The 26,514-nt window shown below is 40.0% G+C and overlaps 1 protein-coding gene across 1 annotated transcript in view; it reads right to left on the bottom strand.

The window, feature by feature from the left end:
- Positions 1-588: 588 nt before the first annotated feature.
- Positions 589-26,514, bottom strand: part of atp6v1ba (ATPase, H+ transporting, lysosomal, V1 subunit B, member a) — a 61,508-nt gene continuing 35,582 nt past the window's right edge. Inside the window, exons 2-14 of the mRNA XM_046070899.1 lie at positions 24,672-24,727; positions 23,815-23,913; positions 22,700-22,793; positions 21,982-22,059; positions 20,982-21,121; positions 12,248-12,349; positions 10,767-10,864; positions 10,426-10,549; positions 7,348-7,498; positions 6,607-6,689; positions 3,071-3,175; positions 2,855-2,984; positions 589-1,750 (exon numbers count right to left, since the gene is read on the bottom strand). Of these exons, the coding sequence (XP_045926855.1) occupies positions 1,608-1,750; positions 2,855-2,984; positions 3,071-3,175; positions 6,607-6,689; positions 7,348-7,498; positions 10,426-10,549; positions 10,767-10,864; positions 12,248-12,349; positions 20,982-21,121; positions 21,982-22,059; positions 22,700-22,793; positions 23,815-23,913; positions 24,672-24,727 (1,403 nt within the window). The 3' untranslated portion in view covers positions 589-1,607. The remainder of the gene's footprint in view (positions 1,751-2,854; positions 2,985-3,070; positions 3,176-6,606; positions 6,690-7,347; positions 7,499-10,425; positions 10,550-10,766; positions 10,865-12,247; positions 12,350-20,981; positions 21,122-21,981; positions 22,060-22,699; positions 22,794-23,814; positions 23,914-24,671; positions 24,728-26,514) is intronic.

Here is a 26,514-nt window from a genome sequence, read left to right on the forward strand (position 1 = left end):
TTGGACACATCCAGCAGACTGTAATGTTGTGACTAAGCTTTGGGTGACCTGTTTTGAGAACTATCTTTAGTTGTCAGAATGACTCAGGTGGTCATGTTTGTACCAGGCTAAACAAAGGAGCTTAATGAAGACCCTGAGATGTGACTGAAAGTTCTGAAAAGCTAGTTAAGTGGGGATTTGAACGTTTTTGTTCATTGAACATTGTGTGTCTGCAGAGCTGTACTCAGTCCTATTTATATTAAGGTGGATTCTGTTTCTGAAAAAAATGGACATGCATTCATTGCTACCTCACAAAACTGTAATCTTGTCAGGGTGTAAAAACCTCAGAAACAAAAGCTAAACCTGTTAGTTCTTTAGAGATGGCACCAATGACATGAGATGAAATGTATTTAACAAAATGTAAAAATTGCGCAGTAACAACTGACAGCACCTTTTCTGAAATTTTGACATGAAACGACAACTAAACACTCTCTGAATCTGTCAATAGAAAGCTTGATTGAATATTTGAGTTGACCAAATCGACCTCATGAAGAATATCTGTGTTGCTGATGTATGTGATGAATGAAGTGCAGAGATGACTCAACAGCATAATCATAATTTAATTTATTCATGGACACAAACTCACAAAACCATTATTGTTGCACAACAAAGAATTCGACACATGGGAATGTTTAATATACTCTTACATACTCATCTTTCGCAACACAAATCAAACAGCAAAACACAAATAACGATAACATCCACTGTATACTTTTCAGAATCAGTGGAGGAAGCAAGAGGGCCCAAAAGAGGGAGGAAAGAGTCTGGTGTAACATACAGTAAACATCTGGCCCAAGTTTGCCTGTTTACTAAGGATGCTTTCCCCAGCATGGAAATCTGACCAATAGCCAAATAAACCACTGACATGAAAAAATATAGCAGTTGCGTATTATTAACAAATACAGAGGGAGTGGACAAAATAAGAAACACTCGACCCTCAGGTGACATTTATGATGTTCAAGCTCCGAGTTTGTGTTCAGCAAATATTCACTGTAAGCCTGCCTTTTAGTTTAGAAAATGACAATCAAGTTGAATTAACATTACTGACTGTCTTAATAAAAACCTGGCTGCAGGGGGGCTGTATTTCAGGGTATTTGGTATTTTGACAACCACCCTATATCTCCCACTCTTTAGTGGGAAGATTGATATTACATAGCATTTTTTTTTTTCAAATGAAAAGGAAGATCCAGCAGTAACACACCCCAATAAATAAGGACTCTATCATTTCAAGGATATGTTCACATTTTTGCAATCAAGGGTAGACATTACAACCACCGACACTTTCCATATACACCGTCTGGACACATCTACGCTACAGTACATCTACAGAAGGGGAGATTATTGCCCTGTGGTCATTCAGGGTAGGGAAGTGGGGGTGGTGTTGGAGAAGAAGATGAACTGGAGGTAGTAAGAAGAGTGGAGAAAGAAGAGGTGAGGTTTGGGGTGGGTCTCCAGGCCCCTTCAAGTGCAGGGCTGGAGAATGAGATGAAAGAAAGGAATAAAAGGGAAAGAAGGATGGTGGGTAGAAAGGTGAGTTGGGCTAGAACCAGAGCATCCCTCAGCGTGCCTCAGTGACGGGCGGCAGACTCCCTGGGGTAAAACTCAGCCAGGGTGCTCTGAGGAATCCTCTTGAGCATCTCCTTGGGGAAGATTCGCAGCAGCTGCCAGCCGATGTCCAGGGTTTCATACACTGTCCTGTTGTCGTACGGGCCTGAGGGAGACAGTGGGGCCACAATGCTGGTTAGCATCCACACATATTATCGACTGTGGCTGTCACACATTCTTTACTGTACATCAAATCAAGCAAAGATGTTCCTGAAAATGGGCCGTATGGAAAGGGATAAAATACTTCTTTCCCAGTTCCCATCCTGGATCGCTGTTAAGGGTGCTTACTATTCTCCTGTGGAATCCATCAGTGTTCAAGAGGAAATACAGCTCTGTATGCACAGCATTTACCAAGAAGATTAAACTATTTGTTCCGTCACTTTCAAGAAACTAGAGCGAGAAACAAATGGTCAGGTATGGTTCAGTAACTAAGAAGGACGCTACACAGATCGATATTGTTCAGGGACAAACTTAAACTCAAGGTCATCTAGACTAGCAGGAAAACTGAGTGACACAGGATTTCACAGTCCTGAAGTCACAGTCAGAGACCAGATAGACAGGAGACAGCTACTGCCACACACCTTTCCCCATTCCCACTTCTGAATTTCCTTTATAATCACCTTAGAATAAAGATTTTGTATGTGGTGTCATTTATTCATTTCCACCACACTGAACTGAATACAGTATATGTATATATGTGACTAACCCTAAATTAAATTTCTCCTGCTTGAACACTTCCTAAATAAAACAGGTGAACTCTGGCACAAGGTTCTCTGTGGTGAACTCACAGGAGAGCTGGCAGTGTGCAAACACTTTAGGTATTGTATATAGGTATCCAATTACAATCCCTTAGAGCTGCAACTAACAAATATTTTCATTCTCAATCAATCTGTTGCTATTTTTACAATAAACTACTTAGACTATAAAATGTTCGAAAAATAGCGAAATATGTCCATCATAACTTCCTGGAGCCCAAGGTGATGTCTTCAAATTGCATGCTTTGTCTGACAGCCCAAAACCCTAAGATATTCAGTTTACACGAGTGTAAAGAGAAAAGCACCAAATTGACATTTGAGGAGCATGTTCAGTTCATTCATGGAACAATGAACTGCCCATATTAGCTGTGGTTGCCAGCTCCTGCCTGCACCCTCACGGTTATAAATGATGTGGACAGGATTAGCTCTGAAACTAACACATGGAATCTTCTTACCCTGAGCAATGAAATTCTTCTCAAACTTCTGTAGGAACTCAAGGTAGAGCAGATCATCAGAGGTGAGGGCTTCTTCTCCAACCACAGCCTTCATAGCCTGGACGTCTTTACCAATGGCATAACAGGCATACTAGATAAGGAGACACACTGTTCATCAGAAACATTATGGCCAGCGTACAGGACACATGTTTGGGTACAAGAGGTAAGATTTGTTACCAGCTGGTTAGAAACATCAGCATGGTCCTTCCTGGTCATCCCCTCACCGATGGCTGACTTCATCAGACGGGACAGTGAGGGCAACACATTGATAGGTGGGTAGATCTGAAAAACAAGTATGAAATTCACTGAATTATTACATGTTTTGTTAATGAAATGAGTTTAGGCCCTGGAAAAGATTAGTTTAACTTAAATTTGTACTAGGGTTGATCCTCTCTATTTTCATATCGTCTGATCATGGCTACTTGAGATCACCTATTGGCGATCTGATTGCCAGTGGGTAGTGGTACGTTGTAGCTTCTCAGTGAAATACTAGCATGGAAGAAACAGGCTTATTAGCTTTAAGAGAGAAACCACCAGAAACATCTGGAAATGCACAGTACGGTGTTTCCCACATAATTACCATGTAACTGGCGCTGTGCACGCGCAGCAGGGAGAAGGAGAGTGCAATCGATAGCGGCTATGTACAGCGTGTCAACCTTGACAACCCGTCTGTATTATAAAGTTAACATATCAGTCTCCAAAAACTTCTCAGCGTTAACTTCAATGCATTAGTTTTTCTATAAACACACGGCTCTGTTTCAATGTGTTTGTGAGAGAGTGGGGGGGTGGGGGGTGAACGAACGACCAAGCAAAGGGGCTGAGTGAATCTATGTGCGATGAATGATGATTTTCCTCATATTAAATAGTATGTGGCGGTCAGCATTATATTGTGGCGAGTGGTGTTGCCACAAATATATCAATGAACAGGAAACACTGCAGTGTGGTGCAGGTTGTAGAGACTGTTTTTATGTCATCTTAGTTCCGTTAGTGAGTTAGTTAAAATTGCCTTAATATCGGTGCATGAAAAACCAATCGCTGATCATCCCTTCAATCGTCGTTGGGGATCCAATCGCCAGTCGGATCAACCCTAATTCATACAATACAGACTGTTTTTGTTTCTTTCCCTGCTGTCTCAGTGTGACAGTGGGCTGGGACAGATCTGTCTACTTGGCAGGCTGGCATAGTGCAGAATGTAGTGTGGTAACAGATCTCACACTGAACATAGTTTTTGGCTTGTTCAAAATTAAATAATAGGCACTCACAACCAATTCAGACTGACTGTGTCTGAAAGGGAGCTTCATACAGTTCGGTACAGCACTTATCTGCACTGTCCATTGTGGGTATGAATGTCCATAAATTCTCTTAGAAATCCTAAAAACTTGCCTGAGGATCATCATGTTTTTGTTCAGTATAACAGTAATCAAATGACAGACATCTGTACATTTATTGGTACACTGCTAACAGCTGATTCAACATACTGTAAACAAATATAGGCTAAAAAACAGGTCTAAAGTTGTAGCCCACAGCTAACTAACTCCATGGCAACATTATCCTACCTGTTTACTGTAGTTCCAAATGATTGTCTGATTATTATTATTGCATTAATATATCCAAAACTGAAGTAAGAAAAAGAATTATAGTAGTGCCAAATACAGATATATTAACTTTTGTGACATTCGTAAGCTTAGAATGTATCAACACTTGACATTCCACTACCTATTCATATACAGGTACAGTAACTCACAAAAGTGAGTACACCCCTCACATGTTTGAAATAAAAATTTGATCGAATCAAATATTTACAATCGATTATTTGATTGATCTTTTCATGTGACAACACTGAAGAAATGAGAAGAACTTTGCTACAATGTAAAGTAGTGAGTGGACAGCTTGTGTAACACTTCACACAGCTATTAATGTCTAAACCGCTGGCAACACTGCCTCAACCCTCTTGGCCATGGAGTTCACCAGAGCTTCACAGGTTACCACTGGAGTCCTCTTCCACTCCTCCATGGCGACATCACGGAGCTGGTCCTTGCTGGACCTTGCACTCCTCCACCTTCCATTTGAGGACGTCCCACAGATGCTCAGTAGGGTTTAGGTCTGGAGACATGCTCGGCCAGTCCATCACCTTTACCCTCAGCTACTTTAGCGAGGCAGTGGTCGTCTTGGAGGTGTGTTTATCATGTTGGAATACTGCCCTGTGGCCCAGTCTCCGAAGGGAGAGGATCTTGCTCTGCTTCAGTATGTCACAGTACATGTTGGCATTCATGGTTCCCTCAATGAACTGTAGCTCATTAGTGCTGGCAGCACTCATGCAGCCCCAGACCATGATGCTCCCACCATCATGCCTGACTGTAGGCAAGACACACTTGTCTTTGTACTCACCTGGTTGCTGCCACACACGCTTGACACCATCTGAACCAAATAAGTTTATCTCGGTCTCATCAGACCACAGGACATGGTTCCAGTAATCCATGTCCTCAGTCTGCTTGTCTTCAGCAAACTGTTTGCAGGCTTTCTTCTGCATCATCTTTAGAAGAGGCTTCCTTCTGGGACGACAGCCATGCAGACCAGTTTCATGCAGTGTGCGGAGTATGGTCTGAGCACTGACAGGCTGACCCCCCACCCCTTCAACCTCTGCAGCAATGCTGGCAGCACTCATAGGTCTAATTCCCAAAGACAACCTCTGGATATGACGCTGAGCACGTGCACTCAGCTTCTTTGGTCGAGCATGGCGAGGCCTGTTCTGATTGGAACCTGTCCTGTTGAATCGCTGTATGGTCTTGGCCACTGTGCTGCAGCTCAGTTTCAGGGTCTTGACAACCTTCTTATAGCCTCGGCCATCTTTATGTGGAGCAACAATTCTTTTTCTCAGATCCTCAGACTTCTTTGCCATGAGGTGCCATGTTGAACTGCCAGTGACCAGTATGAGGGAGTGTGAGAGCGATAACACCAAATTTAACAGACATGCTCCCCATTCACACCTGATCCTGTAAAACTAACGAGTCACATGACACTGGGCAGGGAAAATGGCTAATTGGGGTGTCCTCACTTTTGTTGCCGGCGGTTTAGACATTAATGGATGCGTGATGTTTTATTTTGAGGGGACAGCACAGTTATACAGGCTGTACACTCACTAATTTACATTGTAGCAAAGTGTCATTTCTTCAGTGTTGTCACATGAAAAGATAGAATCAAATATTTACAAAACATGTGAGGGGTGTGCTCACTTTTGTGAGATACTGTATTTACAGTGCGTTAAAACCTGTGGACACAGTGTAATTCTTTGTTTGTCAGTGACGATTATGGAACTATGCTAGAGACTGAAGTCTCTGCTGTGATTAACCTGTGACCATTGTCTCACAAATGGGTCCACACAGTTTCGAAGGCATGTCAGTTAACCTGCATTATCTACCTTTAATGTATGAAAGGGTTTTTTAAACATGAGCGTGAAGCTGGCCAGTAATTTGAAGAGTTGAATTGTCATTTTGACTGGGTTATTTGGCGATGCCTGAGTTTGCATTACATTGCCCACACCTGGTAAAATGACCAAAGCCACAGGTGTAAGCATCTGACAGTAAATTGCTCCATGTGTATATGAATGCAGATAAAAATGATCAGTACAATTGGTGGCATTCTCAATCAAAGCTAACCCAAGTCTTTGCCCCAAGTTGGAAGAATGGTGTTTTGAAGAAATGGCTGACGAATACCTGTCTGTTGTGCAGCTGTCTGTCAACATAGACCTGTCCCTCTGTGATGTATCCAGTCAGATCAGGAATTGGATGGGTGATGTCTGTTAGAGGCACAAAATGATTTAAATCACAACATATCCAACAAATCACGACACTATACAACGGTTACATACTGCAATACAATTCATTTAAACACTACTACCTCAGATGAGTTAACATTCACAGTGAAGGACATCTACATTTGAGACACTATTCAAATCACTCACTGATTTGCAGGCATTAAATAATGCCACACATTGGACAGAAATAGACTGAATTTTTGTTAGCTTCCCAAGACCTTTACTGTAAATCAAAAGCCCACGAGCCCTTGGAAACATTCGCAGTGTTAAGTAAAAGCCGACACAATCACCTCCCTGTGATGCTGTAATGGGGGACTCGTGTTCAACAAGATAGGAGTATGCTCTTCATACATGTTGCTATAGTAACTGCAGGCATCAAAAATGTCTCAGTCCATTTGAGATGCCTACTCCAGTAATTCAAACAATGATTTCTGAGAGATTTAGGCATTTAAGGACAGACAATAGAGTATAATCTGCATAACCACGCTGATTTCCAACAGATACACAGCATTGCTTTGAATGCATAAAATACACGTTTGTTTATAATTCATATTTATGTACCCTACAAGGCCGACCGTGGTGAAGGTGTAATTGTGGTCCAGCTCAAAGAAAGCTGTTTTTCAATTGCTACTGCTCTCACCATCATTGGGCATGGTGAGAATGGGGATCTGGGTGATGGAGCCGTTTCTGCCCTCCACTCGGCCGGCACGTTCGTAGATGGTGGCCAGATCAGTGTACATGTAGCCTGGAAAGCCTCGACGGCCGGGCACTTCCTCTCGGGCAGCAGAGACCTACAGGTGAGGAGTGGGTGGTGAGTGGTGGAGCGACATATGTGCGGTAAGAAGGACACAAGGTTGTTATCATTCATTTACATTTGGATGTCTCTTTATATTTTCATCATATTTGAGAACATTTCAAAGCTGCATTAATTAATTTGTTGGCTACTTGCAAGTGGCAGAATAGGCTGAAAATATAAGGGAGGGGATTATTATGTGTCATAGTTAATATTATTATTATAGAATTACTGCAGAAAATATGTTACCACATTATTTTCTGACTACAAATCCAGCAGACACAGAGCAACATTAGCATTCATTTGGAGTCATGTTTATGTCCATTTGATAAATCCAAGTTCAGTATTTACTTTTAGCTCTGTCTTTGGTCTGCTCCAGCTGCTGAGGGAAAAATCTGGCTCTTTAGCTGCTGGTGTTCACCAGCTGGACTCTGTGTCTGTCTGTTGTTTGGTGCAGGGCAGGTAGTGTACAGTGTGTATAACAGAGCTCTTCACTGAAAACAGCTCCCTGCTCCTGATGATGTTTGCTCTAATCAGCTACTAATGTAAGCATGCCTGACAGACCAGTCTACTACGTGCAGTAGTAAATGGGCATTACTTCCAATGGGAAAGAGCATATAGCAAGGAGCATTAGCAAAATACATTTCCTCTTACTCCAGTTTGCATCACAGGTTACGTTAGCAAATCCCTATTCAGGAATGGCACATGAACTGGCCATGGGAGTTTAGGTTAATATTAGCATCATTCATCATCCCGGAAGCCCTTTCTTTTGTTAAAGTCCAACATTCAGATTGAAATTACAAACAATAAATGTTCCCCCTATCGTACTGTACTAGGGATAATTAGTTCTACCCTGCATTACACTAACAATGCTGCTCCATTATTTCAATGTCTTCTACATAGATCCACTACTGAGGATACTGTACTCTTATCTTTAAGGGTTATGTCATGTATGTGGTCCTTAGCTAGGTAGCTATGAGTAATAAAAAGTAGTTGTTTCAGGCATCAACGGCTGCTGGTTAAAAAGAAGAAACCTGCTTTTCTACCTTTGTCTGAAATCAAGAAAGGGCTATTTAAAAAATTCCTACAAATCTCAAGTGTTAAATATGCCAGCACTATCACTGTATACTGCACTGTGCCATGCTACAATGGGTGGGCATAACAGTATGTAAGCTGGCAGGGCTTAGTGAAGGGTCCAAAAGTCTTTCTGCTTCCCAACAGACCTGCAGGGCAAAGCGGATGTGAAGGGGAGGATGATTCATTTCAATCCAAAGAAATAAATATTCATTTTTTTCTTAAGGCTAAATCTTCCTTCCTACTATATGCTTTCTCTTAAACAAAAAAAATCTTTTAAACCCATTTACTGTTACTGAGAGTCAAGTGATGCTGACTCCTTCAGTATCTTTCAGAAGAGGTTTAAAATGTTGCCATTCTGTTTTCAGGTCCTCCACAAAAATGACCAAAAGCAAATCCTGGTTCCCAAAGCCAAATGAATTCAGAGCAAGAGGGAAGGAAAAAAAGTCCAATTCATTGTTGGATTCAAAGGTTGACGGGCAGGCTAAACACTTGTGAACTGTTGATTCAATGCAAAACTCAACCTTCACATGCGTGAATGGGAACAGAAGATAAATGTTAATGTCCTCCTGGCTCTTTGTACGTGCTGAAATACCCATCAAGCTGCATGAGTCTTAGCTGACTATTGGTGCTGCATACATGTACCAAGGTTATGGACAGCAAATGGAAGAAGGGAAAACACATATGCACATGCACATTTAAAAACCTACATTGTGCAGCCAGCATATTGAGACAGCAAACTGTACAATTTAAAAGGCTTATTAGAGAGACACAAGAGAGTGAGTCGAGAGGGCCTGACTCTGCGCCGGGGGGGGAGTTGCACAATGAAAAAGCTGCGGTATTTCCTTCAAGAATGAAGGACACATTATCTTCCCTTTCAGCAAGGAGCAAAAGATTTAAGTGAGTCTATCACCTCTGTGCTAATGCTACAGAGAATTTACATTGGTGTGTTGTATTGACACGTTGCAACGGTGCGGTGCTTCAACTGGAGTTTTCCATGGGGATTCAGTATGTAGTATGTGCTATTTACTAATTAGGTTTAGCTTTTTTAACCTTTTCATGTACTATACTGAAATAATACTGAATATAATGGACATGTGGCAATTATTTTGAAATAACAGAACACTCACAGTAAAGCAGATATACTAACAGATTAGATAAGAAGAATACTAGTGACAGATCAAGAGCAATGTACAGAACACACAGCAGAAGGTTTGGTAACATTAAAAGGTGCTGTACACCTGGTGATATTCAATATTTTTCTGACAACAAATCCAATGTACAGACCAAAACCAAACATATAATTAGTACTGTGTGTTTCTCACAGCTGATGTCTGTTCTTCCTATGAGGTGTAGAGCTCCACTGTTGTCCAAAACTATTAAAACCAATCAGAGAGCCTCACTGCTGCACTGGGTGACATGTTCCTTCATCACCACGAACACACACATTGTAGTTTATTCTGTCTCAGTCCCACACACATCCTCCTGCTGCCCCAAATACTCACTAGACCACCACATGTGGATTCATCCGCTGCTGAAATTAGTCCCCAACAAATTCATCTTTTCCTTCTGTTTGCTAAAGCCTCCAGCTGTTTTAGGAAATCAGTGGGACTGTTTTTCTTTTAAATGAAACTACCTAACTATGAACATATTTCAAGATTTACATCTTAGAGGTGAGAGTGGAGAGGAGATGTCTGTCCATTTAGCAGTGGCATTCTTTGTTTTCTGTGTTTATTTGTTGATCTTGGAGGGAGGGAGGTTAGTTTTTGATGCTTACACATTCAGCCACTTCCAATGTGTCAGATGGTGCATGTGAAAATCTGAATGTTGTAACAAGAGGTGATGTCATACCTCTCTCAGAGCCTCGGCGTAGGAGCTCATGTCAGTCAGGATGACCAGGACATGCTTCTCACACTGGTAGGCCAGGTATTCTGCTGAAGTCAGCGCCAGGCGTGGGGTGATAATACGCTCGATGCTGATTGGTCACAGAAAAATAATTAAGTTATTCTACTGCACACATAACAACTCAAGGTCTGAATTTAACTCTAAAATCTATTCTAGAGATCAGTCATGCATTGTACATTTGAGAATATGAAGCCAATAAACATAATAGTCTGTTATAGAACATCATTCAGAATCCCAAACTAAGCAAAACATCCATTTGCAACAAACATTTTCTGACTGAATCTTACGTGGGGTCATTGGCCAGGTTGAGGAAAAGGCAGACGTTGTCCATGGAGCCATTCTCCTCAAAATCAGACTTGAAGAAGCGGGCAGTTTCCATGTTGACCTGAGAGACAGATGATACAACTTACTTACAACTCAGGCATCCAGTGACAAAAGATTAAACATAAGCCATCTTCAAAAAACCAATATGTAACATTACTGCATTTATGTATCTGTGACAGCAAAGGTTTTCAAACTGTGACATGTGAAGAATTGAAGGGGGGTCATAGAGGAAGAGACAAGGCAAAGACACTGCATGGTGTGCCAGTGGTGCTGCAGGTCATGTTAACAACTCCAGCACAATTTATTAAATTAAAATTTTTTAAAAAACAGGCTAAAGTTGTAGCCCAGAGCAGTGGGGCCAGTTGTCCCGATTTTGTCTGAGGGGGGCCTACAGCGTCAGACTTTGAAAACCTCTGCGTACCAGCTTTTTGTCATTCAGACAAGTGTCTGTTAGACAAATGCTGGTTTTGGGTTTTGGCCTACAAACAAGCACAGGAAAAGTTATAAGTTCTCTCACATGCTACATCACTGATGCATTTTAAAACGTATTTTGGAAACAATCCTCACATACAAACACACCTGTATGTACATTTCAAAAGTTATTGGTCACTCAAATTGTTTCTCTTGTCCATGGACAGATACCCTCCTGGTGTAATTCCAATGCAAGTGGTCCTCCAGCATGTTTAGTGCTTCGCCAGATATTCATAATTTCATCCTTGCAGTTGGAATTTGACCTTTTTCTTGACTTGTTAAAAGTGTTACAGACACAAGATTGCCGTTATGACTTAAATCCAAATCCTCATAGCTGAGAACTTGGAACTGTGGGATGTCATTTTTGCTTGAAAAATAACTTTATAAAACTGGTTGCCAATAAATTTTTTGTTGATAAAATAATCGATGAATGGTCTTGACTAACACCTCACAAAAATGTTAATGTTTTTTGTCAAAAACTGACAAAAAAAAGGAAATTATTAAGGCTGCTGTTACTATGTCTTTCGAGCTGTCCTTTTAAAATGCATATTTATGTGTTGACTTATATAAATCCCTATTAACACCTCTTTGAGTAACAACAATGGGATGTGAATTGGTGGAGAAGTGGAAGAGGGAAGGATTACCATTCAGCAAGTGAAGCAAATGAGTGTGTGTGCATGTGTGTTTGGCAGAGATCAAACTGTCACAGTCAGGGCATTACAGTAGACAGGAGGAGCAGCTGAGGTGTAGAGAACTTGATACTGCGGGGCTGACAGCATTTAAAGGCCTGTTGAATTAGTAACCTGTCTACATGGCCGGGGGATATGCTCAGAGGTGCAGAAGTAACGAGGGACTTAAAGGTTAAATCACCTGGCACCTGGTGAATGAGGGTGCGGAGAGTGGACAGCGTGACATGTCAGGGTTAAGAGGGGGATTAGAGTCACAGATGGAATGCTGCTGTTTGTCTGCTTACCCCCATGGCTGCAAAGACAATGGCAAAGTTCTCAGCACTGTAGTCCATCACATCCTTAGATTTCTGCACCAGGCCGGCCTGGCGACAGATCTGGGCAGCAATCTGGGAAAAAGAACACATACAGTACAGTAGGATTTAGACAAGAGGGCTTTAATAATATTATAAAAATCTGCTTTTAGCCTTTACAGTAATTAACATTAATCAACTAAAGCAGATATCATCTGCAGCTAGTCATGTTAAACATTTTTTACAGGAAAAAACAATGAACAATTACATCTAATGTTGTCTACATGTTAATTGCTAGATGCTAGTAAAAAAAGAGATGAGCCATAATGGTTTAAAAGAGGTTTGTTAGCGTTGGAGTTTAGTGAATCTGAGCATTTCGCAAACCAGTTATCTGATCCAAAATCGATATTAAATAATATATAAATGGATACTGAAAAGTATGGCATTTTCAAATCAAATTCAACAATGTCTCATTACTTTTCGACTTTCCCATCTGAGATCTGAGTCCATTTACACAGATAATACTTATAGGTATATCAATTCATTGTTAGTTTTGGTCTTTTAATGGAATTGTCAACAACTACACACATTTAGAATATCCCTAGATGCTTTAAAATGTATTCAGTTAAAAGACTTCTTACAGACAACTTATTTAGTGTTCAATTCTTTAATACATTTATTATACAACACACCACACCAGTTTCTTTCCTGAACAAAACATTAAGCAGAGTAAGGAGCATGTGTGATACTTCATAAATTTGTGGAATTAAAGAGGAATTTCACGCTTCTCTCATAATGTCATGGCCAATGTGTTAATCCAGCTTGACCTCTATATGCACCCTGGGTTCAGGCACCTGGCCCATAGAGGAAACCACCACATGAGTGACCCCCGTGACATGTGCTTAATGAAATAATGAGCCAAGTTTTCACACCATCCCGGTGGCACGCCAAGCCGTCATCATTAGGCTGAGAACATACACTGTGTTTGTTTGCCATTTTCTACAGTGAGATTTTGATCATGCGTTAGAGATTCAGGTCTGGATTTGTGCTCATAACACATCAGTTGATTAAAGAAATTGATTTATCTTTATTAGCATTAGGAGCCTCATTGTTTGGGCTACCACTCTGATGAAACAAAATCATCACCTTGAGTAGTTATGATGAGCTTACTGAGCAACATTGGCATATATTTTAAGTTGTGTTAGTGTCCACCTAATGAATGCATTCACTCTTCTTTTAGCTCTGGTTTAGTCTCCACCAACCCCTGAGAAAAATGACTTTTGCTCTTTAGCTAGCCAATGCTGCACTACGTTTATTAGCTAGTTGCTAAGTGCTGAGCAATTAGTGTACCGATGAAAACAGCTGACTGCTGAACAAGGGCTGCTGTATGGGGCTTGATTAGTATTTGAGGTGTGCCACAGTGATCCTAAGCTCATTTAAAGAGACATAAAATAGCATGTTTTGGGCATGTGGGATCAATGAATCATTTTTGATTTTATCTCACTGACTGTATCATTAAAAAGGTTGCAAAAACATTTAAGATTTCTAACTAGATGACTTACAGTGATTAAAATGCACATGATTTAAAAGATGGTCTACAGTTTAAAAAAGAGCTCTGGGGCTGTGCTTATTAATATGAATTAAAACAGAGAAATAGTTTGCCATTGCATTCCTAACCCGTACATAAAACCATCAACTCTTTCACTTAATAATGTACCTGAAGCCTCGTCTTCTTCCACCTCCTTTTCACCATTCTACATTCTCTCATATGAGTGAAAATGTCATGATTCCTCCAGGGTGTCAATCCTTTACTACTTTTAATTCTCGTCTTAAAATGTGCAACATAATTTAAAGCAGATGTCCAAAGGAGGTTGAAGTCATCCATCAGTCTGACTAACTGGTTATAGAGGCAGTAAAAATGGATGAAATTTTTGATGCAGTATAAGACTCAAATTGAGTACATTTGATATATGCAATACTGTGTTGTTTATTGTAGTTTTATGAGGTTAGTAAGAGTGACAGGACTACCTTAAAAGAAAAGCCTGACAGTAAAATAAGCATTTATAGTTCTGACTGTTTGTTTCATTTTAACATCCCTGCTAAGATTCTCAGTCAAAAATTCTAAACACTCAAATTACAGTTATTGTTTCATTCGTACTTATAAAATGTATTATCCTTATGTACATTTGTATTTTAAACTGCTAAAGGTTCATTTTAAACAGCCTAATTTTCAAACTTGCATTTGGGAAACAACTGATGGTGGCAGATAAAATCAAAATCAAATTCTCCCCAAAGTTTAAACAGTCTTGTCCCTGTGTCAAGGTACTTTATTTTTGGCTGTTTGACAACTACTTAATATCTCCAAAATACACAAAGAAATATAACGCTGTTACTGTCTGACAATGGTTTGCCATTGTCAGAAAGTAATACCATTAAATTTTGTCCCTGAGCATTGACGTGTAAAGGACTATAGGAGTGAAAAGAAGAATACAGAGGTCAACGTTGGTTTCTAAATCCTCTTTTTTTAGCTGAAGAGCATCAAGAACAACCAATGGCTTGTCATTCAAGAAACCTCAATTGTGCTGGAGTGCTTCAATAGATTGAATCAATCAATACTGTGTCGCCAAATACAATAGAGTTGTCTTTGTGTCATTGTTTATTTCATTTTCAAGAATGAATGAAATAACATTTTTTTGCCTTGGGACTATTTACAAAGCTGTCCTACTTAAACTAGTGTATTGTAACAAAAACCTCCATTTAGCTGGAAATAACAGATCACTCGCCTTCTTTAAGTATGACCTGATCTTGTTGGTTTAATTTCCACTCAGCCACAATAGAGCTGTGTGTTCTGCACAGCTGTCTGTCACACTGATTAAAACAGACACTGGAGCAAAAGCCAGAGCTCCATGAATGCTATGCAAGCACAATGAGTTCAGTTGAATTTTTGCTTTCTTTAAGGGTGAAGTACCAATCCTATGAACACAGACATGGAATGCATGGTTTTTCCTACTTAGGGATTTTGTTTTGTTTTTAATGTTGCAAGTCATTTACCAACAATCTGCATTTGTTTTACTCCACCTGAACATTTACACAAAACGAGATATTCAGGCATGTAAGACATTTAAGTAGGACAACGGAGTCATGGATTTCCATAGTGAGGCATAAAAAACCCTTCAAAAAAGCAGAACTCAAACTGTTGAGTGTCATGTGACACTAAAAAAAACAAAACAAATGACACTCATGAATGACCTGACTCATCAATGTTAAACATTTCCATTGTAAGACTGTTCCAGAAAGAAACAGTGAATTGCCCAAAAGGTTTTATATTTATATTTTGCCACTTAAAGTGGCAAATGTATTTTACTGTTTTGCCAAATATTGCATTAGAAAAGTGCTCCACTAGTGCAGCTTTGCACTCCCAGGGCTTTTCCTCACTCACAATGAGGCGGAGGTGGTCCCGTCCTGACCACATGCACAAATGTGCTGTCTCGAGCCAACACTTTTTACAAGCAACACATCTTAAAAGGGCAATATGGAGTTTTCAGCAGCCACTAGCAGTTCGGTTTTAAGATTGTAACCAGGCTTGTGCTCATACGCGTTCTCACTTGAACTCATGAGCGAGCATAACCCGAAACACAACCGCTTTCATAAATCCTGCAATAAATGTAGAAACACCGGCATGCCAGCTGTGGCTTTCTCCAGACATGTTCAGGCTCTGTTACTTCCACGTTCTCCCACTGCAACGTTACAGTAATATTTTTATCAGCTTGAGTTTGAACTAATCCATGCTCGTTACATGATAACGTTACATTTACTGCATTTGGCCAACATGCTACATCGTTAGCTCGACTGTCTGCTTTTCAGTAACTAACATTACTATCTTTGTATCTTTGACAGAGGCTCAGCGATGTGAGTGCAGCTAAATGTATTGGATGATAACAAAACTGTTAGTGAGCTACACTGAATAATTATAATAATATAAGATTGTTGCCACACTTTATAACAGTTAGTCCACAGTAAGTAAGGTTACTGTAGTAAATAACATTAGTAAAGCACGACCGATATGGGATTTCGATATTTGAGGATTTTAAAGAGGTGGTATTCTGCTTTTTGGCTTTTTCCCTCTCCTTTATTGAGTTATATCTCTTTTTTGTGCATGTAACAGGTTTGCTGGGTGAAAAAGCCCAAAGTCCAGCTCAAAGGGAGTTCCCATCTCCCACAGAAAGCTCTGCTCTGAACTGCTTGAAAACAGCTCGTTTGTAGTCCAGCCCTTCACTTCCTTTACTTGGGACGTCACAATGAAAACTGTGAGGAGCGTGTGAGGCCGGCCAGCCGCCCGCTCACAGAGCCCTCTGCTCCCGCCGTCACACAGACCGCTGCAGCAACAACGGCAGAGGAAAACACAGCAGCTTTTCATACCGCTTATCTGTCTTTACATTCTGAGGAATGTTGAAACGTTTTAACTTTAAAAAGAGAAAGCTGTGTGGATCGGAGGAGTTAATTAAAAAAGGTTTTTCAGTTTTCGCGTGTAGCAAAAAACAAAGTCTAGGCGGAAATAGGCGTGGCCTGTAACACGAGATTCAGCTAAATCCCCCGAACGCGTGGATATAAGGTTTTTGATATCCGCCTTCATAGGCGGGAGTTCCAAGCCCAAACGCGTTGACCTTGCTTATAGCGCCCCCTAGAGGTAGAAGTGTGCGGATTTTTGCGCCTGAGTTATGTGCAGTGAACTGGACCTACCTTAGTAGTTTCGCGTCCCTAGCAGTTACCGTCTAGGCCGCAGTATGAGTTTTATGCACGGAAGAATAAAAAAATAAATGCATTCGCCGGTTCCCAGCCCACTCGGGCTTGGACCCCTAAAAATCTGAGCGAAAATAACAGGGTTCCCAGCTCCGCTGGTACTCTTGTTCGGCTCACGTTTATTTACATGTCCCTTTTGATTTAATCATTTCTGACACACCAACTATAACTAGAGACAAGCAGCTCGCAGATATATTTAGAATACGTTAAACAATATAGTTTAACTGCTCATTAACAATGTTAGCACTCCTACACTGATAAGCATGGCATTGGCTTTGTGGCCAATTTAGCAACGGGCAACGTTAGCTGCTGTAAGTTATGTTAAATAATATTTAGAAGAAATAAACTAGGGAGAAATGAGAGGACCGTTCACTAGAAGTGCCGCAGTGTTTCAGAAATAAATCTACACGTCTGTCAGCGTTATCTTAGCCTCCACCACTCACCTTCTGTAACATTAAAACATCCTGCTATGAAAAACGGGAGGGTTAGCAAGTGTGGTATGAATGTTTTCAGGAGAGGAGAAGTGATGAAGGCTGTTTTTATTATTATTCAAGTCATGTAATTGACGTGACAAATGAACAACTCACCGCAAACACTGAGTGTGAGAGCTACCAGGAGCTACTCACCGTAGCTCCAGTATACTGCAGAGGAGCTGCACTGGTGGGCAAACTATGCAACACTCATGACCTGAGGGAAGGATCCGACTGTTTGTATTTTAATAGTCATATATCGGCTGTTATAAACGGATCTGCAAGTACTTTATATCGGCCAATAATATCTGCAAAACGATAAATCGGTCGGGTTCTAAACATTAGTTCTTCCAATGTGTCCATGTTGCATCATTGTATATTATGTAGGGGTGGGAATCTTTAGGCACCTCACGATTCCATTACAATTCAGAGGGCTACAATGCGATTATGAAACGATTATCAATGCATCTCAATGTGTTTTTTTTCCCCTATGTGATTTCTGGATAATTGCTAAGAATTTAATTTGCACATTAAAATCCAAAAGAAACGTCTCCTAAATTGCTTTTAAAGGACTAGTTTGCATCCCTAATTTACTTTACTAGGCTCAGCTCCTCCTGGTCACCACAGTCCTTTAACGACCAGCTTTCAGACCCCTTCCTCTGAAAAATGAAGTATAATTTAACTATCAGGATGTAACATAAAGTATATGTACAGGACACAGCTGTACACCAGTTTAGTCTTTGCTTCTACCTGATCTTCCCAACCCTGGTAGGTTTGACACGCAACTAATTAACACTACTCTGTTATAAATTTAGCTAATGTTAACTTAGATAGCAGCCAAAAAACGTGCTGTACATGGGAGATGTTAGCTAGCGCTAACCAGCTTCACTTTTCCAGTAGGTGGGGTAAACAACAGACTTTTATTAACGGACACTATGTGACCTACACGTACGTTTACTACCAGGCTGATAACTTACTAAGTCAGTTAAGTGGCTCTTTTCTTCCTCCTTCCTCTCTGGAAGTTTTGCAAGCATCTTTCCCAACACACACTGCTGATTACGACACAGCGTCACCACGTGAGCGTAATGTTGAAACTGCAGTTACAAATGACCAAAATCCACACAGTGCAACTGTTGCTGGAAGAAGACACCATCAGTTTTGTGGAGAGTTGGAGGCGGGATCAAATGTGACAGAGGCGGCTACCGCATAATTCTCTGCAGGAAAAACCGTGACTCCTATAACACTGTAGCCGTCGTGATTGTCAGCAAAAAGGCTCTAAATGGATGCAGCAAAGTTATTTTATTCCACACTTTCTTCTTCTTTGTGAAAACCTGCCACAGAATCTCTGACAGTTCAGTCAGTAGTAGCTAGAACTAGCCTCAAGCAGAAATGAGGAGCGTGCTACTGTGATCTGGTAAGCTCACTTTTGTCCAACTCCTAACTCCACTTTTTCATTTTCAAACTTGTAGTCTTCAGCCCCAATTGATATCACCTGAGGACATTTATCAGACTTCACACAGCTCCCTCTAGAGACAGGAGTTCCCATTTAAAGGTTCAGTGTGTAATATTTCTCAGGATCTATCGACAGAAATGCAACATAAGATCCATAACTATGTTTTCAGTGGTGTATACATAATGAACCATTATGTTTTTATTACCTTAGAATGAGCCATTTATATCTACATAACCGCAGGCACCCCCTTCTATGGAGGTCGCTGTATTTTGTCGTCATGTTTCTACTGTAGCAGTCAACGAACAAACAGCGCTACAGAGCACGTTATGTCATCACAGCGTTCTTATTCTGCTTGTGTAATTCCGGTAGTGTAGACGCCCGTCACTACAGTGAATACGTACAAAGAAGAAGAAGAGGGAATAATAATATTAATAGTAATATACAGTCTCCCAGTAGTCTTCTGGTTTATTAGAAGTAAGAAGAGAAGTGACATTTGGACAAATGAACGAGCACACGGCAGAAATCACGGATATTGTGGATTTTCCCAGATGGAAGGCTATAATGTTAATGTGGGACAGATTTTTTCAAAGCGGTGCTGAAGTTGTCTGTTATCTGCTGGACATGTAATTAACTTTGTTTGTCAGTAATGTTAATTGGCAATAAAACAGTAACGTTAGCTTAGAGCATGGAAGCATCAGCCAGCTACTGACTGGTAGATAAAATGTATTGTTAGTTTGGTTTATTCTCCAGCGCTGTGCTTTGGCTTGTGGTGTTATGTTCGATTAATTTCATGTAGTTACTCTCTCTCTCTCTTGCGCTCTGTTTTTGCTTTGTATGTTATGTTAGTGAGAATCAGCTGATCGCTAATAGGCAATAAAACGGCAGCTTCCAGCATCGGAGCTCAGATCAGCCAGTTAAACTTTTACTGCGCTGGTAGAAAGAAATATGTAGTTGGATTGTAATTTCACGTAGTTCTTCTCCAGCCTCTGTTATGGCTTTGTTACGTGCCGTTACCTTCCTGAGACAAACAGATGATGAATATTATTGGCAATAAAATGGTAACAGCAGGGAAGCTCAGATCAGCAGCTAAACTTCACATTTTACTGCCCTGGTGGAAAACATGTATTTCTTTTTACTGCTAATGGTGATATATAACAAGCCCGTTTCCCTATCAAGGGACTAATAATGAATACTTTCCAAATTTGCATTTAAAAATTTTATTTTTTGGATATTGATTTGCCACTGTGCACACAAATGTGTAATTTTTACTTTCACATGGTAAATGCCCATTATCTAATTAAGCGAGAGGAGCCTTGATCCTCACCTGACAATGCATTTGTAAACTTCATTTAATATGTGGTTTATAATAGACTGTGGTGCAGAGACAGTGAGGCTTACATTGTCCTGTTATCTGTCAGTGGTCATACTTGATGTACTAGTGTTTGAGATGTTCTTCTTTTTCTTTGGTATGTTAGTCCAGATGAGCCAACCCTCCCAAGATGTTTAAATAATGTATTACAGGAGTATGAGACATCATGTAGCACTTCATTTTTTCATGTGGCTGTTGTTTATTAATGAGAAAGTAACAATAATATTCAAAAAAACATATGGTTTTACACATTTTATATAATTTCTTAATATATCTAAAAGAAACCTCATTTCTTGACTGGCAATCTCTTTTATCTCATAGATGACATCTTTGTCCTGTCTCAGGCACCATAGCTATACTGCTCGCTTGGATGGGGGGGGTGCAATTCACAACTCTCACTGCTAGATGTCACTAGAACTTACACAGTGAACCTTTAATGAATTCCCGGTCAAATTAATAATTGAAGCATTTCTTTTACTTTGAAATATCAATATTTAATTTGGAAGTATTAGAGAAAATCAACGGAACTTCTGATATCAATTTCCTTGCATTCATGAAATATTCCCAGAATGCTGATAATGAGGCATCAGAGGGATTCTTTGAGTCTCATGAAATGAAATGGGTTGGTGGGCTCACCTCGTTGTGGGGAAGCCCAGCAGCAGAAAAAATCGGGATCTTCTGTCCTCTGGCAATGCTGTTCATGCCATCGATGGCTGAGATGCCGGTCTGGATCATCTCCTCGGGGTAGATACGGCACTGAGGGTTGATAGGTTGACCTGGAACACACAGAAACAACTGTTTTTTTTTCATTATAAAACGAAAATCCGTTGGCCACCAAGTACATGGACCCTGACCCCTCACACCCCAGACACAAACTGTTTCAGACACTCCATCAGGACCAAAACCTCATGCCACGAGAACAGCTTCTTCCCATCTGAAGCTGGCCTCATCAACAAGGCCCAGGACCCCCACTGACTCTCATGCCCCCCAAACCTAACCCCTCTTTAAAGTGCATAGTGTAAATATTTTGCACATCACTGCCCCAACTGCCATCTTGTACATATTCTTAATTATTCTTAACAAATTCCTTGTATGTGTAAACCAACTTGGCAACAAAGCTGATTCTGATAATAATCTTCGCATGCTCCCAGAGGGGTTGTGATTTATAACTGCTAAAAAGGTCCCAATAACTAACATGTGCATTTGGTAGGGCTGGATACCTTCGCTCTGACAAAAACAAAACCCTTCTTTTCATCTGACAAAATATGCCAAAGTTCTCAAATGTTGCCTAAACACATACACTCACAAAAACCTGAATAAAATTGTGTAAATTGGCAAAAACTGTATTTAACTCAGGAAACATCTAATCAAAGAATTAATAAACAAAATAATGAATGTGAAATTTGCTGCCAAATTTCATCACATGACAGTTTTATGTGTCAGTGAAAAGAAGAAGTAGTTATCTACATTTGATATTCCATTGTTATTGTAAAATAATAATTTCTCATTGAATATTTGGAGATGTGTAAAATTCCACATTTTTATCAGCATGTTTTATTTTATGTTGATAAAAGTGCTTTCTGAATTGTAGCTTAAATGTTCATGTAACAGCAAAATATTTGGCATGAGGTCATACCCATGATGTCCAGGTAGTCCTCAGCCAGAACAGTGGGACCACGGTCAATGGGTTTGCCTGAGCCGTTGAACACACGCCCTGAAAGAGAACAATTTTCCTTCTTTGAGCCAAGAAGAAATCAAGATCATCATTTGATAAATAACTATTTGGTTTATCTGGATCATCAAAGATAATTTCAAAGAAAAACAGACCAAATGAAATTAATTACATGACACTTTCAACCACATCTGATCCATTCTATTTTGTGTCAGACCCTAAACAGATAAGAGTGGCTCTGATGGCTCTTGTTGAGTCTACAAGTTACAAGTTCAAGTAATTATAAATTCATGGACATGATTAATGATACTTGAAAACAAAAGCAGGCTTACTTTCTACTGCTATTCAACCACATGTAACCTTGTGCTGTACTGAGATAATCATACTGATTGAGACATTCAAGACCATTAATAAAAAAGGTTTGATTCAGGGCTGTTTTGCTTTTACGGTTTACTGAGTAGATTGAAAATGTAAGAAAATAAGCTTAATGAAGGAAAATGCTGTATAAAGTAACACTTTAGACAGCATTCAAAACGATTTAAATGTTCATCTTTGTGTCACTAAGATAGAAGGATAGAAGGGGAACTGTGCAGAACTGTGGACTAATCAGAGGATTCTTTATTTTATAGTGTAATCACTAAACATGGATTAAATATGAAATGTGAAATCATGTGGATCATACCTAGCATGTCCTCTGACACTGGGGTCCGCAGGATATCGCCAGTAAACTCGCAGGCTGTCTTCTTGGCATCGATCCCTGATGTTCCCTCAAACACCTGAGCAAACAAAAGAATGACAAGCCATTAACAGGAACTTTGGTCTTTTTCAATGCCATTTCCTATGTTTGTGTGTCTGGGTTTTGTCTTTGTTTTTTTTTTAAAAATTGGTCCAATATTGAGTGAGTGCGCTGCAGGCGGTTGTGTCAACATTATGGAAAGGGTCCCTACAGAGAGAGACCTTTTTTAAAGAGTAAGATCCTTTTTGTTTAACCAGAAACATCAGCTTTATGGCTCTGTTTAAAGCCACCAGACTCCATAGAAAAAAAACAGTCATTTTACTTCTGTTCGTTTGTTTGTTATTGTGAGACTTCGGTGTTTTTAACCCCTTAAAAACACCAACATCACTCAATAACACAAGAATGAGATGAGATTTTCAGAACACTTTTTAAGAAACCTTCAATGATGAAATATATGACTTCTTTTATTTGACTGAAAGTCACAAAATGCAGAACAATACAGTTGCATTTTGAAATGTTGCTCACATATTGTACGTCTTTTGTCTGTCACTCTGTTGCCATTTATTGTTTCCACCAGGTACCCAAAATGCTGCTACACAAATGATTTAAAAGTGTCAGGAGCATATTCCCTCAATAATCTATGTCCCATAACCCTCACACTCCGTCATGCTGATATTGTTAGGCAGCTTTTCACCTCCACGAGAAATATCTTCAGATTTTATTATCGCGAGACCTTGTGCCACAAATCTTGTCACACCCCTAACCATTTATCGATGAAACATCCCACAAAAAGACCAAAACCAACAATGTGTTATTCTATCTCTCAAGGCTTTCTGGATTCCCTACCCCGTCTGTGGCTTTCAGCTCCAAGGCTCCTACTGAAGATGTAAATCTTTAATATCCCCAATACAAGCAATAATATGTTTTTATTATTGTTGTGTCACGTGGATGTTTCTTCACTGTGCAAAATGATGTACAAGCAGACTTTGAAAGTAGAAGGCTGTTTTCATATGCACCTGCTGAAGGGGGAAAGTTTCTGAGTTTACATATGGACAACATACCTGGACAACTGCCTTACTTCCAATCACCTCCAGGACCTGCCCACTCCTCTTAGTGCCATCCGGCAGGGTTAGGTGAACAATCTCAGCGTATCTGGGGAACTAGACAGAAGAGATTTTACTACAGCCACCTGAAAACTCAATCTATATCATATATAACACAAGGGTACACCTGCAAATATGAGTGGTGATGGGGATTGTTAATTATTATTGATCTTGATACCATTTTCAAAAGTACTTAAAAATCCAAGTCTTTATCAGTACCACTATCAATACTTTTCCATTATTTGGTGCAAAGACAAGACAACAATAAATTGTGGTTATTGCAAAAACTGTGAGTGATCTTTGGCTTTATTGAAATGTAGCCAAGCCTTAGACGGCTTTGCACGTTGCACGGCATAAGGCAATTCAGTTCAACAGCGGTTAGCAGGCCATTAAATTGACATCCAAAACTTTATTAGACGATGGATAGATGTTTGTGAGTGATTTGATTTAAACGACATGACTCTTGTCCAGACATAACGCTATATTATGGGACCCACTAGTCTCTGTAGCAATATCGATAAGCTCAGACCTTACCGAATTTCAGGAAATTTGGAATCGGGTCCTTATAGAACCAGGTCTCAATCCCGATCCCTAGTAGTGATTTACATTTGCTTCTAAAAACACTTTCGGAGTTTGTTGAGTTGTAGGTTTGCAAATTCCAACCTCATAATTAAATTCTCAAAATGGATTTCCCCAGTAGATAAATAACAGCACAGAATTACTAGTAGTATTATGAGAACTAATTTATGGATGTAAATTTTAAAAACAATAAAAATATTATATTTAATAAAAATTTAACCTCTTAGCAGGCTCACCTTCACATTATCCAGGATCACCAGGGGACCATTTACACCGGACACAGTCGAGTAGGCTGAAAGAGAGGAGAGTTACATAGTTCATTCATTCCTTTATTTCAACAGGCCACAGGACAGGAAAATAACACAGGTAATACTGACAGCATTCCCTTTTCTTTGTGTGGCTGAAAGCCACCAATCAACACGGCAATAAGTAGACATCCTTACAGCTAACACTGTTAATAATCACAAGCTGACCTTTCACAATGAGATTTAAACAGTGTTGATGCACTTCCAGGCCCAAATGTCACAGGCAGGCAAATGTCAGGTAAAAATGCATGAAATTCACTTGTTCACATATGTGAGTACAATTACACAGGTACGTGGTTAGTACTGATGAAGGTTAGAGGAAACAGCCTCTGGCATTCCCGGATATTAAACTGAAATATCTGTCCAAACAATTTCCCATTTATGCATCCAGATTGTTGTATCCTAGTAGCACCTCAGGAGCAGGGGCGGTTTTAGTGATTTGGAGGGCCTGGGCAAAGAAGATCCTGGAGCCCCCTCCCCTTATTAATACTTTTATGAAAAACAGCTTTTTTCAATAGCTTCTGTTTCATATGATTCAGGGATGAAAAAAAAAAGCTATTTTCTATAAAAATATGAATAAACATTAATATAAAATAGGGCTGACCTCGAATAGTCGAAGATTCAATGCTTCGATGAGCGGAGCCTGAAACAAGGATCATGCCATTTTGGCGATATGGGGGAGCTCAACGTCTGACTTTACATAGAACTACCAGTTTTCTCCCAATAAGTTAATATACAGTTTATTACAATATACATTTCAACGTTTAATATGTAAAAAGAAAAAAAACTTTCAATAAATGTTTTTAAAGTGCATGAATAAAATTGTAACCCTAACCCTGGGTCGTCAGTGCGCATGTGTAGGCGTAGCGTGTAGGTAGTGGCAGTGGAGGAACACTTGCTGAAGAGACGGAGCTCCAGCTGGTGTTATGCAGAGTTGTCCGCACCTCGCAGGACTTTCGGATAATTTATCACCGTTGATGAACCACACACGTTTTTAAATAGCCAGCTACTTGAAATAGACCCGCGAGGAACTGCGACGTTCATGAAGTTGTCCGCAGCACGGCAGGTACGCAAAACTCTGCACTAGACCGGTGTGTGTGTGTGTGTGTGTGTGTGTGTGTGTGTGTGTGTGTGTGTGTGTGTGTGTGAGTGTGAGTGTGAGTGTGAGAGAGAGAGAGAGAGAGAGAGAGAGAGTGAGAGAGAGTGAGAGAGAGTGTGAGAGTGAGTACAATAAGCCTCAATTTAGCTGGAAATTTACAGTGTAAGTTAAATGAACAGACTGCAGCTCTGCAGCTTCTCAAGATTAAAGCGGAGCCTTTAAAACTCAAATTCATTCTACACTGAATATAGTTTATTTCTGTTTACCATTTTTATAATTGCTTTTATATCACGGTGCAACCTGTTGTAAAGTGACAAATAAATCTACCTTTTATAGAATTACCACAGGTACTACATTAGAAACAAAACATGACTACAATGGATTTCTGGAGTGATAACTGACTGGTAACCATCAGCAGATTCTTGGGAGAGACAAACAGAGGAGCAAAGGGTCTCGACCTAATTCTCTGAATGAAGCAATAGTGTCTAAATGCAAAGACATGGGACTGAAGGGGTTGGGAATGGGTAAGTGAAGCTGGCAGCATTGTTTCCAATGGGTGTCTATCGTGATCTGGTGTTCCTTTTTATGTTAGAACCGTCAATCTTGGGGCTGATATCAAAGGCGCGAGGAAATCAGAGGAGGCTGGAATGAACATAAAGCCCTAAAGCATAGCAG

Source organism: Micropterus dolomieu, linkage group LG15, assembly GCF_021292245.1.
Source record: "Micropterus dolomieu isolate WLL.071019.BEF.003 ecotype Adirondacks linkage group LG15, ASM2129224v1, whole genome shotgun sequence".
In the NCBI taxonomy this organism is placed as follows: domain Eukaryota; kingdom Metazoa; phylum Chordata; class Actinopteri; order Centrarchiformes; family Centrarchidae; genus Micropterus; species Micropterus dolomieu.